Source organism: Oncorhynchus kisutch, linkage group LG14 (genome assembly GCF_002021735.2).
Source record: "Oncorhynchus kisutch isolate 150728-3 linkage group LG14, Okis_V2, whole genome shotgun sequence".
Classification (NCBI taxonomy): domain Eukaryota; kingdom Metazoa; phylum Chordata; class Actinopteri; order Salmoniformes; family Salmonidae; genus Oncorhynchus; species Oncorhynchus kisutch.
Window position 1 is genome coordinate 18096253 of NC_034187.2, and position 16513 is coordinate 18112765.

At 41.8% G+C, this 16513-nt stretch overlaps 1 protein-coding gene across 1 annotated transcript in view; it reads left to right on the top strand.

Annotated features, from left to right (window-relative positions):
- The window catches only part of LOC109904577 (serine/threonine-protein kinase D1), a 49678-nt gene that overhangs the window by 12008 nt on the left and 21157 nt on the right, over positions 1–16513 (top strand). The window contains exons 2-4 of the mRNA XM_031787957.1: positions 6238–6376; positions 11122–11253; positions 14431–14594. Of these exons, the coding sequence (XP_031643817.1) occupies positions 6238–6376; positions 11122–11253; positions 14431–14594 (435 nt within the window). The remainder of the gene's footprint in view (positions 1–6237; positions 6377–11121; positions 11254–14430; positions 14595–16513) is intronic.

Sequence of the window (16513 nt, forward strand, 5' to 3'; positions counted from 1 at the left end):
CCACACTTACCTCTGTATATTTTTGTACAGACCTCATTAGAGGCTGACAGAAGAGATATCTACTGCCATTAACTAGGTAGAGAAAATTGAGATATAGATTTGTATTTTCCACACTCTTAGAAATAAGGGTATGGTTAGGGTACAGTACAAATATTTAAAAAATATAAAACATAATCACATAATGTATCTTCAAATGTACAGATAAAATCTTACATGGTAGGCCTACTGTTCGGTACCTTTTAGGGTACATGTGTGGATAATCTACTATAATGGTACATTTTTGTACCCAATATTTTGAATATAAAGGGACAATCATCACACACTCTCAAAAACCACACCCATCATTATTACATTTCCCAGCATGCTCTATTGCAGGTCGATTTTTGTTTGTTTGTTTCAATATGTGTTTTTGCATGCACATTGATTGATTGATCTTATGCTACACAAAGATAAATATCATACATTTTTCTAAACTAATCCAATCTGTTAATATTTGGACTTATTGCACCCGTTACTGAGATGGTTGTTCCCATTTAGATGGTTTACGTAGTCTAATTTTTTATTATTCCCTACCTTGGCAGTCATTATAAATGCAGAATTCATGGATATTCTAACTTTGGCTGGATTCAAATAGGAAATGCATATCACTTTGCGAGCCAGCATAATGTGACTTGCCTAATGTGGCCTGCAAACCAGGAGTTTCAGACCACTGTGTTGCGGTAAAACTAGGCTGTCAAGTTATCGCCTTATGATATATGTAATGTATTGTCACAAAGAGTTTCATTTCAATTATACAATTTAGGCACTCTACAGGACTGAAAGCCATTGAATGCTACAACCATATCTCTATCACTAGCACACAGTCATATGGGTGGTACTGGTAACTCAAACATTTGTTTGAAAGGCACCCTGGGAAATATGCAAATAAGGCTTTACACCCTACAGGGTTAAAGCAACACCCAAAAACCTTTTTAGAGGTAATCTTTTGCCACTTAAAAGGAACACACAGCTTTGTCACAGTGGTGGCACCCTAAAAAGTCAAATTTGTACCTTTTCTGAAGGTAAGCTTTTCTACCTGTACTATCTTGTCCCCTAATGTACACTATTGGCTCTATTAAGGTGCAAACTACCAAGGTACAGTTATGTACCTATAACTAAAGGTGCAAGGGACGTACCTTGCAGGGTACCACAGTGACAAGTGTTTGTGCCCCTTAAGGAACTAATCTAAACCTTTATTTCTGAGAGTGCAGGAGCTGTTTGAATTTCAACCAGCCATACAGGTTAGGGCTTTTTCACATATAGTCCTCCTTAAAAGAAGTGATCTCAGTCCTCTTTAATTAAAGTGAACTCTGGGGTAAAAAAAATAGTCAAATAACTCAGTTCTCTTTGTATTCACACTGCCCTTGCCTTTGAATGAGGACTCAACTCTTTTGTTAGTTCACCTCATCTATTTTGTAGTCTGAGTTATCTTTGCATTCACATTGCTATGAAATGAACCAAGATCTTTTACCAACATTAAGTTAAAATGTTTACATACACTTAGGTTAGAGTCATTAAAACTCGTTTTTCAACCACTCCACAAATTTCTTCTTAACAAACTATAGTTTTGGCAAGTTGGTTAGGACATCTACTTTGTGCATGACACAAGTAAATTCTCCAACAATTGTTTACAGACAGATTATTTCACTTATAATTCACTGTATCACAAATCTAGTGGGTCAGAAGTTTACATACACTAAGTTGACTGTGCCTTTAACAGCTTGGGAAATTCCAGAAAATTATGCCATGGCTTTAGACGCTTCTGATAGGCTAATTGACATCATTTGAGTCAATTGGAGGTGTACCTGTGGATGTATTTCAAGGCCTACCTTCAAACTCAATGCCTCTTTGCTTGACATCATGGGAAAATCATTAGAAGTCAGCCAAGATCTCAGAAAGAAATTGTAGACCTCCACAAGTCTGGTTCATCCTTGGGAGCAATTTCCAAATGCCTGAAGGTACCACTTTTATCTGTACAAACAATAGTACGCAATTATAAACACCATGGGACCACGCAGCCATCATACCGCTCAGGAATGAGATGCATTCTGTCTCCAAGAGATGAACGTACTTTGGTGCGAAAAGTGCAAATAAATCCCCGAACAACAGCAAAGGACCTTGTGAAGATGCTGGAGGAAACAGGTACAAAGTATCAGTATCCACAGTAAAACGAGTCCTATATCGACATAACCTGAAAGGCCGCTCAGCAAGGAAGAAGCCACTGCTCCAAAACCGCCATAAAAAGCCAGACTACGGTTTGCAGGTGAAATGGAGAAATGTCCTCTAGTCTGATGAAACAAAAATAGAACTGTTTGGCCATAATGACCATCGTTATGTTTGGAGGGAAAAGGGGGAGGCTTCCAAGCCGAAGAACACCATCCCAACCGTGAAGCACGGGGTGGCAGCAACATGTTGTGGGGGTGCTTTGCTGCAGGAGGGACTGGTGCGCTTCACAAAATAGATGGCATCATGAGGGAGGGAAATTATGTGGATATATTGAAGCAACATCTCAAGACATCAGTCAGGAAGTTAAAGCTTGGTCGCAAATGGGTCTTCCAAATGGACAATGACCCCACGCATACTTCCAAAGTTGTGTCAAAATGGCTTAAGGACAACAAAGTCAACGTATAACAAAGTCCTGACCTTAAGCCTACTGAACATTTGTGGGCAGAACTGAAAAAGTGTGTGCGAGCAAGGAGGCCTACAAACCTGACTCAGTTACACCAGCTCTGTCAGGAGGACTGGGCCAAAATTCACCCAACTTTTTGTGGGGAGCTTGTGGAAGGCTACCCAAAACGTTTGACCCAAGTTAAACAATGTGAAGGCAATGCTACCAAATACGAATTGAGTGTATGTAAACTTCAGACCCACTGGGAATGTGATGAAAGAAATAAAAGCTGAAATAAATAATTCTCTCACAATTATTCTGACATTTCACATTCTTGAAATAAAGTGGTGATCCTAACTGACCTAAGACAGGGAATTTTTACCAGGATTAAATGTCAGGAATTGTGAAAACTAAGGGTTATGTAAACTTCCCACTTCAACTGTATTTACAATTTGGATGCTAATAGATTGCATTTAGTTCAAAGACAATACATACTAATTATAATCAGAAGATAATATTAACATGTAAATATGCTTGGTAAGAGAAAAATACATAATAATTGCAGATTAATTATTTCTGTAATTGAAAACCCAATGTAGGCTACTGCCCCTTTAAGAGCTAGTGTTGATTTTGTAACCTATTTTGTGATTATCACAAAATATTGTTGTCTTCTCACACTATTCAAACCCCACAATCAAATAAACAGCATATGAATCTCTCTTAGCCTATAGCTCACATATAGCAAACAAATAATCAGAAACATCTTGTCAGTACAAAACGCCACACATACTTTTTTTTTCTCCACGAAACTGAATCATCATCTTCTCACTTTTGCAGAACCAATGAGAGGTGTTATGGCAAGGGAAATGGTGTTGCATAATGTCAAGCCAACCTGGAGACCTTTGTGTACATATTACCTTAAAAAAGTGAGCCGGACCTTGTAATTAAAGTGAACCGAACTCAGACCACCTCTTGCGATGGTCTCAGTTCGGTTCTCTTCAGGGGTTATTTTAAGTGGTCTGAGTTCCTTTTGGAGTGTTCACACTGCACAACAAATTTGGGTTTACAAAAATTGTCTGAATGTGACCAAGTGTGAAAACATCCTAAAATGTGTGATATTGCTACTAAGACACATTATTCACAATAGGATTAGCTAACATATTAGACTCATAGTACAATTGTGAGATGCTTAACTTTTTTTAATGATAGAGATATGTTAATTTCCATGCCACTTGAAGTCTTCTTTCCTTTTGTCTTAGACAATATTTAGAATATATTATCATTGTTCATTCTCATTGCTAAAAAAAAATCTACTAGGTCTCTTTCCCTCTAGCTGTTTCTGTTGCATCGGTATCCTCAGGTGCTCCCTTTGCAAAACATATAATTATCTCTCAGAGTTATTACAATAATAATATTGCAACAGTCCATTGTCGGTGTTACTTTGTGACTAGTCTAAGGGTAACAGTTGATCAAATGACTGTATCCCTGTATGTGTGTGTGTGTGTGTGTGTGTGTGTGTGTGTGTGTGTGTGTGTGTGTGTGTGTGTGTGTGTGTGTGTGTGTGTGTGTGTGTGTGTGTGTGTGTGTGTGTGTGTGTGTGATGTGAGCTTGGCTAGATGGTGAAGTAGTGGAATTGGCTACATGCTGTAACCTAGCTCATCAGAGTAGATCAATAGCGGGTTATGCACAGCAGTGGTTCCCTCACCACACTACACAGGTCAGTCAATATGTTGCTCTTTTCTTTGACATTGGATTGATTGGCAGGCTGTTATTCCTAAAACTGTTTTGTAACTAACCACAGAAATAGTGTTTAAACGTAGTGCAAGTAGTTTGACTTTGAGAAATCCAGTGTTCTACTACAGAACATGGTGAAACAGACCAGTCTCCTTTTACTATGTTTCTAAATACCAAGGGTCTGTTCAGCTGGGTGCAACATTACAGCATGTGCAGCTCTATCCAATGCGTTTCTCTCTGCAATATTCTGCATGTTTCACCTAATTGAAATCACCCCAGGTTTGTTTAGTGTCCTTGCTGTGGGCTGTTGTCACACCCTGACCATAGTTTGCTTTGTATGTTTCTATGTTTTGGTTGGTCAGGGTGTGATCCGAGTGGGCATTCTATGTTGGATGTCTTGTTTGTCTATTTCTATGTCTGGCCTGATATGGTTCTCAATCAGAGGCAGGTGTTAGTCATTGTCTCTGATTGGGAACCATATTTAGGTAGCCTGGGTTTCACTGTGTGTCTGTGGGTGATTGTTCCTGTCTCTATGTTTTGCACCAGACAGGGCTGTTTTTGGTTTTCCAAGTTTATTGTTTTGTAGTGTTCGTGTTTATCTTTGTTTATTAAACATGAATCAATATAATCACGCTGCGTTTTGGTCCGCCTCTACTTCACCTAAAGAAAACCGTTACAGCTGTTTTCTAGTATCCTGGGTATTTATTTGTATTAAGCACAGGTAATTTTCTAACTCCATTAAAATATAGTAAGGTCTCTGTTAATTAATGTGGGCTCCTTGGCAACAGACTGTTTGGTTTAACACCTAACCTACATTTACCAAAGGAAGACAATTGCCATGTCTGTTTGTTGGCTATAGGCTTCTGCCACTTGGTAAAGACTGTATATAACATATTATAAGCTGCATAATAAGACATAATACGGGCTCGTAACATGCTTATAACAGTCTGCATCATTATGGGGCTCCATAATCAGCAGGGTAATACCAATTTGAAGAGGCATATTACCTATCTGTGACTTGCATTACTACTGAATGGAGGTTGTGATGAACAGCTTCGTAAATATCCCTGAAGAACCATTGGAGCTACTAGTATATTTATTACATCAATTGTCAGTTTGGTATCAGACAGTACAGTATCATCAATTGTGAAAATTTGAACTATGGGCTCTCTAAATTGAATTTAGAGACAACATCACTGTTCCTCTAAATGTTATAAGGTTAATGTAATCAAAATCATATCAAAGTTTATTGGTCACGTACACAGATTTGCAGGTGTTGTATGTAGCAGGTGCAGTGAAATGCTTACGTTACTAGTTCCAACAGTTCAGTCGAATGTCTAGCAAATACAATACTAATACACAAATAAAATAAAACAATGAACAACGAAATGTCAGAACAAGTCCAATTAACTCTCCACGTAGATATATTAGAGTGAGCAGTGTCAGAATCCAGAATATAAATATAAATACATGGTGTGTATAGACCGTATATAACTTGAAAAGAAAATGGTATGTACAGTAGCATGTATATTAGGGTGAGCTATGTGGAGAATAGCGTACACTATAGCGTACACTCTGTCCTAGTCTGCTGTGTGAGATGCCCTCAGAAGGGCCTCTATTGAGACTGCTGTCTTCTTGGGTTGCATACAAACAAAGCAGAAAAGGGCCTCTTTAATGTGACAATTAAACCTCATGTTTTATAATAGTTTGAAAGGAAATAATTGTACATTTCTCTCCACTAAATCAACAAGCAATATAGCAACAAATTGGGTATGAACAGAACTCTAGTCAACCAAACAAGAAAACCTATCAAATGTTAACCAATGGCAGCTACTCTTTTTGTCTCTCCCACACAGTTACCCGAGTGTGGCTTCTATGGGATGTATGACAAGATCCTGCTGTTCCGCCACGACCCAGGCTCAGAGAACATCCTCCAGCTGGTGAAATGTGCTACAGACATCACAGAGGGAGACCTGGTTGAGGTGGTCCTGTCAGGTAAGACCAATGTTCACTACACAATACACACTACCTGGTTGAGGTGGTCCTGTCAGATAAGACTACAGTACACACTAGAATAGGGTTGTGTCCATTAGCCCAAAACGGAAGAAAATAAACTAAGATAGGGAGGAAATACCCAATAGGAAACATTTGTTTTGGTTTTCTGATGCAAACTTGATGATTGTGATCCCTCCTTAGAAGGTCACGCATAGCACAACCTTATCTTCATCATTTAAAGTGGAACTTCTCAACATGCATAAAGTGTTCCTGTGGATTTGAGTATGCAGCACGCTCCTGTTTGAGGGTGAGTTCTGTTCACCTGTGTTCTTTTTGCATATAGGCTACATTCATTTAACCTTTGTCCACAGTATATTAACGCATATCAATAATGCAGATCATATCACCGCCACCTTACCGGCCACCCTAGACCCACTTCAGTTTGCATACCGCCCCAACAGGTCCACAGATGACGCAATCGCCATCACACTGCACACTGCCCTATCCCATCTGGACAAAAATAATACATACTGTATGTAAGAATGCTGTTCATTGACTACAGCCCAGCACCATAGTACCCTACAAGCTCATCATCAAGCTGGAGGCCCTGGGTCTCAACCCCTCCCTGTGCAACTGGGTCCTGGACTTTCTGATGGGCCGCACCCAGGTAGTGAAGGTAGGAAACAACATCTCCACTTTGCCTCAACACTGGGGCCCCACAAGGGTGTCTGCTCAGCCCTCTCCTGTACTCCCTGTTCACCCACGACTGCACGGCCATGCACGCCTTCAACTCAATCATCAAGTTTGCAGACGACACAACAGTAGTGGTCTTGATCACCAACAACAACAAGACGGCCTACAGGGAGGAGGTGAGGACACTCAGAGTGTGGTGTCAGGAAAACAAACTTTCCCTCAACGTCAACAAAACAAAGGAGATGATCGTGGACTTCAGGAAACTGCAGAGGGAGCACCCCTCTATCCTCTATCTGCACAACGCATCACCGGGGGCAAACTACCTGCCCTCCATGACACCTACAGCACCCGATGTCACAGGAAGGCCAAAAAGATCATCAAGGACAACAACAACCCGAGGCAGTGCCTGTTCACACCCCTATCATCCAGAAGGCGAGGTCAGTACAGGTGCATCAAAGCTGGGACCGAGAGACTGAAAAACAGCTTCTATCTCAAGGACATCAGACTGCTAAACAGCAATCACTAACTCAGAGAGGCTGCTGCCTACATTGAGACGCAATCACTGGACACTTTAATAAATGGATCACTAGTCACTTTAAACAATGCCACTTTAATAATGTTTACATATCTTACATTACTCATATCACATGTATATACTGTATATTATACCATCTACCTCAACTTGCCTATGCAGCTCGGCCATCGCTCATCCATATACTTATATGCACATATTCTCATTCATCCCTTTAGATTTGTGTGTATTAGGTAGTTGTTGGGGAATTGTTTGATTACTTGTTAGATATTACTGCACTGTTGGAACTAGAAGCACAAGCATTTCACTACACTGACATTAACATCTTCTAACCATGTGCATGTGACCAATAAAATTGGATTTGATCTGATTTAATTTGCAATTGAACATAGGCCTATTGCATTCACTGGTTCTATTCAGCTCTCCTTTCTGTCAGTTATGTAGCCTCTGGAATAGACCAGTTGACATAGGGAAGAGAGGTGAACTCTCCTTTGAACCCTTGAGGTTGAATAACAGCAGAAATTGGTAGGTTCCTTTTGTTGTGTTCAAAATGCAGAACATGTTCAAGCTTCATACAGATTGTGAACAGAGTACAAAGCATCTCCATAATAGCAGCTTGAAAAGGAGGAGAGAGATGTTACCCAGAGTAATGGACTAATCAGACGACACAATGATAATAGTGAGGACATAATGTTACTATGAAATGGATTTACATGACATAAGCTTGTGTGTATTCAGTGTGCTTGGCTAATAGCTATATGGTTAAGTCAGTCAACACAACAGACAAGAACATGAATAACTGTCTGCATGACAAAATACAGAACTATAGTGCATGTTGCTGCTGGCTGATGTAGCCTGCTACCAAAGATAATTTATCCACATATCCAGAGTGGCGCAGCGGTCTTAGGCGCAGCGGTCTTAGGCACTGCATCTCAGTGCAAGAGGTGTCACTACAGTCTCTGGTTCAAGTCCAGGCTGTATCACATCTGGCTGTGACTGGGAACTCCATAGGGGCACAATTGGTGCAGCGTCGTCCAGGGTTTGGCCAGGGTAGGTCATCATTGTAAGTAAGAATTTGTTCTTAACAGACATGCCTAGTTAAATAGTTAATAATAAAAGCTCTAGAAGGTTAGCTGCCAATCAGAACAAGTCAAGGTCTAGACATTTGGAGCTATCCCAATATGCACATTTACCAAAGACAGTAAGCTCTCAGATGCCCCTCTCTTGTGAAATAATATGGAAATAACAGAACAGTAAGTTGTCACACAAATCGTTGCTCATCTATGTGTGTCCAGTGATGTCCCTCCCCACTGGGAACAGATGTCTATTCCACGTTGTTTCAATTTAATTGAAATGACGTGGAAACAACATTGATTCAACCAGTATGTGATCAGTGGGTTTGCTTTGTTTTGGCAGTGTTCTGCCCCTCTCCACCCGCTCCCCTTGTTGTGGAAAGTTTAAATGCCTCACCCGGTGAGAAATCAGGGGTTGGCTTATCTTAGCTCAGGAGTAGGACGTGATCCAAGTATCAATCTTGACACTGGTAAAGTGTTTTTCTAAACACTTGGCAGGCTTTCTCTTCCCCCTCTGTGTGTTACAGTATGGCAGGTCATTTAGTTGTGTCTGGTACAGCGACAGAGGAGACATGGGGTAGAACGACACCTCTGTTACCTTGGCTACACGCCTCACTGGGAAGGTGACGGCTCAGGTGATTTAGTGATTTACTCGCCCAGATGCACAGATTCTCATAGACATGCTCCCCGACATCTGTCATGACACTTTTTAATGACACACTCAACAGCTGATAGATCAGTGAGCACACTAAAAGAAACGCAGGGAAAACCTTACAACTGTCAGAAAGAAGAAGTGAAGACAAGACAGTCTGTGGTTATTAATTGTGGTAATTTCCACCAAGGTGGCTGATCTGAACAAAATGTGTCCTCTGTTGACTGTGGTGTGTTGACATGTGTTTCTGTGTCTGTTTCTGCATCAGCCAGGCAGCGCAAAGTGAATCACAACAGAGAACTGCATTGATTCTAATGTATAGCTATTGTGTTATGTTAGGGTCACGTGTTGTAAAGGTTCACATTGGTATGTCTTACTGCACAGGTATTTATTTGTGTACTACTGTCTTTAATCTCAGTTTATGCTCACACTCACATTTGAGATAAAATATCAAAACAAGATATAACCTTCTTCTGTTCCTTAATCTTGATAAGTCTTAGAAGACATATGAGGGAAGACAGTGTGAGTGTGATCATGCTAAAATAGAGCAGCTGCTATAAACGCTTCCCGACTTGATAGATCCAGTACACTTGAGCTCCATTGAACTCATCAATAAAATCATTCATTCCCTTCACAGATGATCACTTGGGTTAAATCTCCTACGTACAAGGAGAAATAAAAACGCTTATGGTTGGTAAATTAACATTACGGTATGTTACACTGCATCCCAGAGAGTTGTTTTCACCAGTCAGTCTTACTGTCAAAGATCTCACAATTTGTGTTTCCTCGTTTGAGCTTTTCAACTTCTAGAGCAAGTTAATTAGTGTGAAGGAGGATAGGATGCTAAAACCACTTTTTCTGTCATCAGCATGAGGGTGTGAACAGCGTACATTTGTTACGTTGGCGCAGGATGCTACTGGATGCAAGCAGGGGTGTGTACACCATACTGTAAACATAAATATGGAAGAGAGGAAGAACTCAACTTGAACTCTGTCCTATGAGAATGCTTTCTGCCCTGTTTGTACACTGAAATGTGGCACATTGTAACACTTTTTGCCATTGTGGAAGAATCAAATGATCGATACGGTACCATACTGGAATGTAGATACACGGTGTATCATGTGAGCAGTCTTTACCACCGCAGTAAAGTTTGTGTTCTTGTAGTATGCTGTTCTAAGCAAGCCACTAGAACTACTAATTTGACATAGGAACAAATTTTAAAATGCAAATAAACATATTTAGATTAAGACTACCTAGACTCCACATTCACATACACACTAATTTTCTGAAGCATGTAATGACAGTTTACATGTTGTTAAACTTCCAAACATATATTGGCCTTTAAACAAAAGGCAAAACAATAATTTGAATAAATTGAAGCAGTTTACCCAGCAGAATGGCTAATCAGAATGTATTCTACTTGAGCGTGCTGAGACAAGCATGTTGGTGGGGAGATATGTGTGTTTGATGAGGCAGTCTACTCTCATGCTGTGCTCTCCACTCTATCCCATTGGCCCAATGCAGCCTAACTGTACCAGCCAATCAGAAAATCACAACTCCATATGCAGCAAAAAGCCTTGGTTACCTCAACATATACAAATACTGTACCAGGGAATGGCCATTCATTTTTAATTGTACATCCATTGAAAACATGGTCCCACTACACTACTATTATATCACTATTCACAGAATACAACTCAGTTCTTGAGTACTGTTTAAATCTAGGAGTGTGAGGAAAATGTTGCAAAATGTTGGAATTGAACCATTGACTATTGTTGTCGTTGTCCTGTTCTAGCCTCTGCCACAGTGGAGGACTTCCAGATCCGTCCCCATGGCTTGTTTGTCCACTCCTACCGGTCCCCTGCCTTCTGTGACCACTGTGGAGAGATGCTGTGGGGCCTGGTGAGACAGGGTCTCAAGTGTGAAGGTAGGTACTGTATAGAAGGAGCTCTGGGCTGCATCTCAAGTGGCACCCTATTCCCCATATAGTGCACTACTTTTGACCAGAGCTCTGGTGAGAAGTAGTGCACTTTGTAGGGAATAGGGTACAATTTTGGACACCGCCGTGGACTTATTTCAAGAAATGTAATTAGGTTCCAGACACTCTGACACCATTACATAACTTTCTAAGAGGGGATATTATCAGGGTACATTGGATACAGGCCACTCAGGTGTACTCTGGTCCGAAGAGGTCTCTTCAGGGTCCACGATGAGCAGCAAAGTCCCTGCTTGAAGAGTGTTGGAAAGAAGAAAACAATTTGTCTTCTGTCAGGCTGGAGGCAGTTGGAAAGTGGTTGGAAAGGTCGTGCATAGAGGGGATGAAGGTACACGCAATAGCCTAACATGTATAAAAGTATTACATAATGTGGTGTCTGACTGGAATGGTGGCGAGCTCACGAAGGAAAGTTTCCCAAAGACAAAGTTTCAACAATCCATGAATGACTTGTTCCATTAGATGACTCCTACTTATACTGAACAAGAAATATACAGTGCCTTGCGAAAGTATTCGGCCCCCTTGCACTTTGCGACCTTTTGCCACATTTCAGGCTTCAAACATAAAGATATAAAACTGTATTTTTTTGTGAAGAATCAAAAACAAGTGGGACACAATCATGAAGTGGAACGACATTTATTGGATATTTCAAACTTTTTTAACAAATCAAAAACTGAAAAATTGGGCGTGCAAAATTATTCAGCCCCTTTACTTTCAGTGCAGCAAACTCTCTCCAGAAGTTCAGTGAGGATCTCTGAATGATCCAATGTTGACCTAAATGACTAATGATGATAAATACAATCCACCTGTGTGTAATCAAGTCTCCGTATAAATGCACCTGCACTGTGATAGTCTCAGAGGTCCGTTAAAAGCGCAGAGAGCATCATGAAGAACAAGGAACACACCAGGCAGGTCCGAGATACTGTTGTGAAGAAGTTTAAAGCCGGATTTGGATACAAAAAGATTTCTCAAGCTTTAAACATCCCAAGGAGCACTGTGCAAGCGATAATATTGAAATGGAAGGAGTATCAGACCACTGCAAATCTACCAAGACCTGGCCGTCCCTCTAAACTTTCAGCTCATACAAGGAGAAGACTGATCAGAGATGCAGCCAAGAGGCCCATGATCACTCTGGATGAACTGCAGAGATCTACAGTTGAGGTGGGAGACTCTGTCCATAGGACAACAATCAGTCGTATATTGCACAAATCTGGCCTTTATGGAAGAGTGGCAAGAAGAAAGCCATTTCTTAAAGATATCCATAAAAAGTGTTGTTTAAAGTTTGCCACAAGCCACCTGGGAGACACACCAAACATGTGGAAGAAGGTGCTCTGGTCAGATGAAACCAAAATTGAACTTTTTGGCAACAATGCAAAACGTTATGTTTGGCGTAAAAGCAACACAGCTCATCACCCTGAACACACCATCCCCACTGTCAAACATGGTGGTGGCAGCATCATGGTTTGGGCCTGCTTTTCTTCAGCAGGGACAGGGAAGATGGTTAAAATTGATGGGAAGATGGATGGAGCCAAATACAGGACCATTCTGGAAGAAAACCTGTTGGAGTCTGCAAAAGACCTGAGACTGGGACGGAGATTTGTCTTCCAACAAGACAATGATCCAAAACATAAAGCAACATCTACAATGGAATGGTTCAAAAATAAACATATCCAGGTGTTAGAATGGCCAAGTCAAAGTCCAGACCTGAATCCAATCGAGAATCTGTGGAAAGAACTGAAAACTGCTGTTCACAAATGCTCTCCATCCAACCTCACTGAGCTCGAGCTGTTTTGCAAGGAGGAATGGGAAAACATTTCAGTCTCTCGATGTGCAAAACTGATAGAGACATACCCCAAGCGACATACAGCTGTAATCGCAGCAAAAGGTGGCGCTACAAAGTATTAACTTAAGGGGGCTGAATAATTTTGCACGCCCAATTTTTCAGTTTTTGATTTGTTAAAAAAGTTTGAAATATCCAATAAATGTCGTTCCACTTCATGATTGTGTCCCACTTGTTGTTGATTCTTCACAAAAAAATACAGTTTTATATCTTTATGTTTGAAGCCTGAAATGTGGCAAAAGGTCGCAAAGTTCAAGGGGGCCGAATACTTTCGCAAGGCACTGTATATGCATTCAAATTGTCATCAATAAAATGCATTGTGTTTGTTGTCCATAGTTTATGTTCGTTGTCCGTAGCATAACCCCACCGCCACCATGGGGCACTCTGTTCACAACGTTGACATCAGCAAACCGCTCACCCACATGACACCATACATACTGTCTGCAATCTGCTCGGTACAGTTGAAACCGGGATTCATCTGTGAAGAGCACACTTCTCCAGCGTACCAGTGGCCATTAAAGGTGAGCATTTGCCCACTGAAGTCGGTTATGACGCTGAACTGCAGTCAGGTCAAGACCCTAAGAACTACGAGAATGCAGATGAGATTCCCTGAGACTGTTTCTGACAGTTTATGCAGAAATTCTTCGGTTACGCAAACCCACTGATTCACCAACTGTCTGGGTGGTTGTTCTCAGATGACCCCGCAGGTGAAGAAGCCGGATGTGTGGGTCCTGGGCTGGCGTGGTTACACGTGGTCTGCAGTTTTGATGCCGGTTGAATGTACTGCCAAATTCTCTAAAACAATGTTGGAGCTGGCTTATAGTAGATAAATGAACATTAAATTCTCTGGCAACAGCTCTAGTCGGCATTCCTGCAGTCAGCATGCCAATTGCACGCTCCCTCAAAACCTGAGACATCTATGGCAATGCACCTGTGTAATGATCATGCTGTTTAATCAGCTTCTTGATATGCCACACCTGTCAGATGGATGGATTACCTTGGCAAATAAGAAATGCTCACTAACAGGAATGTCAACTAGTTTGTGCACCACATTTGAGAGAAATAAGCTTTCTGTGTGTATGAAACATTTATGGGATATTTTATTTCAGTTCATGAAACATGGGACCAACAGTTGACATGTTCAATTTATATTTTTATTCAGTGTAGTTCCATAAAGACAGTCTCTCACAAGTTTGATGCAAGTATAAAAATGACCACGTTACACGTGAACTCACCTTTGCTCTGAAACCTTCTGTTTCTCTCCCCTGAAGGTTGTGGTCTGAACTATCACAAGCGCTGTGCCTTTAAAATCCCAAATAACTGCAGTGGTATCCGCAAGCGGAGGTTGTCCAATGTCTCTCTGACCGGCTTGACCACACTGACCACCACACGGTCCAATGAACCTTCGCCTTTCACCTCTGACGAGGCCTTACTGGTGAGTTTATCCTGGTTGCTGGTGAGTTTACCCTGATTACTGGTGAGTTTACCCCTGGTTACTGGTGAGTTTACCCCTGGTTACTGGTGAGTTTACCCCTGGTTACTGGTGAGTTTACCCTGGTTACTGGTGAGTTTACCCCTGATTGCTGGTGAGTTTACCCCTGGTTACTGGTGAGTTTACCCCTGGATACTGGTGAGTTTACCCCTGGTTACTGGTGAGTTTACCCCTGGTTACTGGTAAGTTTACCCCTGGATACTGGTGAGTTTACCCCTGGATACTGGTGAGTTTACCCTGGTTTTTGGTGAGTTTACCCTGGATACTGGTGAGTTTACCCTGGTTACTGGTGAGTTTGCCCCTGGTTACTGGTTAGTTTACCCTGGTTACTGGTGAGTTTATCCTGGTTACTGGTGAGTTTGCCCCTGGTTACTGGTGAGTTTATCCCTGGTTACTCGTGAGTTATCCACTGGTTACTGGTGAGTTTACCCTGGTTACTGGTGAGTTTATCCTGGTTACTGGTGAGTTTACCCTGGTTACTGGTGAGTTTATCCCTGGTTACTGGTGAGTTTACCCCTGGTTACTGGTGAGTTTATCCCTGGTTACTGGCGAGTTTACCCCTGGTTACTGGTGAGTTTACCTTGGTTACTGATGAGTTTATCCTGGCTACTAGTGAGTTTACCCTGGTTACTGGTGAGTTTAACACTGGGTACTGGTGAGTTTACCCTGGTTACTGGTGAGTTTACCCTGGTTACTGGGGAGTTTACCCTGGTTACTGGTGAGTTTTCCCCTGGTTACTGGTGAGTTTACCCCTGGTTACTGGTGAGTTTACCCCTGTTTACTGGTGAGTTTACCCCTGGATACTGGTGAGTTTACCCCTGGTTACTGGTGAGTTTACCCCTGGTTACTGGTGAGTTTACCCTGGTTACTGGTGAGTTTTCCCCTGGTTACTGGTGAGTTTACCCTTGGTTACTGGTGAGTTTACCCCTGGTTACTGGTGAGTTTACCCCTGGATACTGGTGAGTTTACCCTGGTTACTGGTGAGTTTGCCCCTGGTTACTGGTGAGTTTACCCTGGTTACTGGTGAGTTTACCCTGGTTACTGGTGAGTTTATCCTGGTTACTGGTGAGTTTGCCCCTGGTTACTGGTGAGTTTATCCCTGGTTACTGGTGAGTTATCCACTGGTTACTGGTGAGTTTACCCTGGTTACTGGTGAGTTTACCCCTGGATACTGGTGAGTTTACCCTGGTTACTGGTGAGTTTGCCCCTGGTTACTGGTGAGTTTACCCTGGTTACTGGTGAGTTTATCCTGGTTACTGGTGAGTTTGCCCCTGGTTACTGGTGAGTTTATCCCTGGTTACTGGTGAGTTATCCACTGGTTACTGGTGAGTTTACCCTGGTTACTGGTGAGTTTATCCTGGTTACTGGTGAGTTTACCCTGGTTACTGGCGAGTTTACCCCTGGTTACTGGTGAGTTTTCCTTGGTTACTGATGAGTTTACCCTGGTTACTAGTTAGTTTACCCTGGTTACTAGTTAGTTTACCCTGGTTACTGGTGAGTTTAACACTGGGTACTGGTGAGTTTACCCTGGTTACTGGTGAGTTTACCCTGATTACTGGTGAGTTTATCCTGGTTACTGGTGAGTTTACCCCTGGTTACTGGTGAGTTTACCCTGGTTACTGGGGAGTTTTCCCCTGGTTACTGGTGAGTTTACCCCTGGTTACTGGTGAGTTTACCCCTGGTTACTGGTGAGTTTACCCTGGTTACTGGTGAGTTTTCCCCTGGTTACTGGTGAGTTTACCCCTGGTTACTGGTGAGTTTACCCCTGGTTACTGGTGAGTTTACCCTGGTTACTGGTGAGTTTTCCCCTGGTTACTGGTGAGTTTACTCCTGGTTACTGGTGAGTTTACCCCTGGTTACTG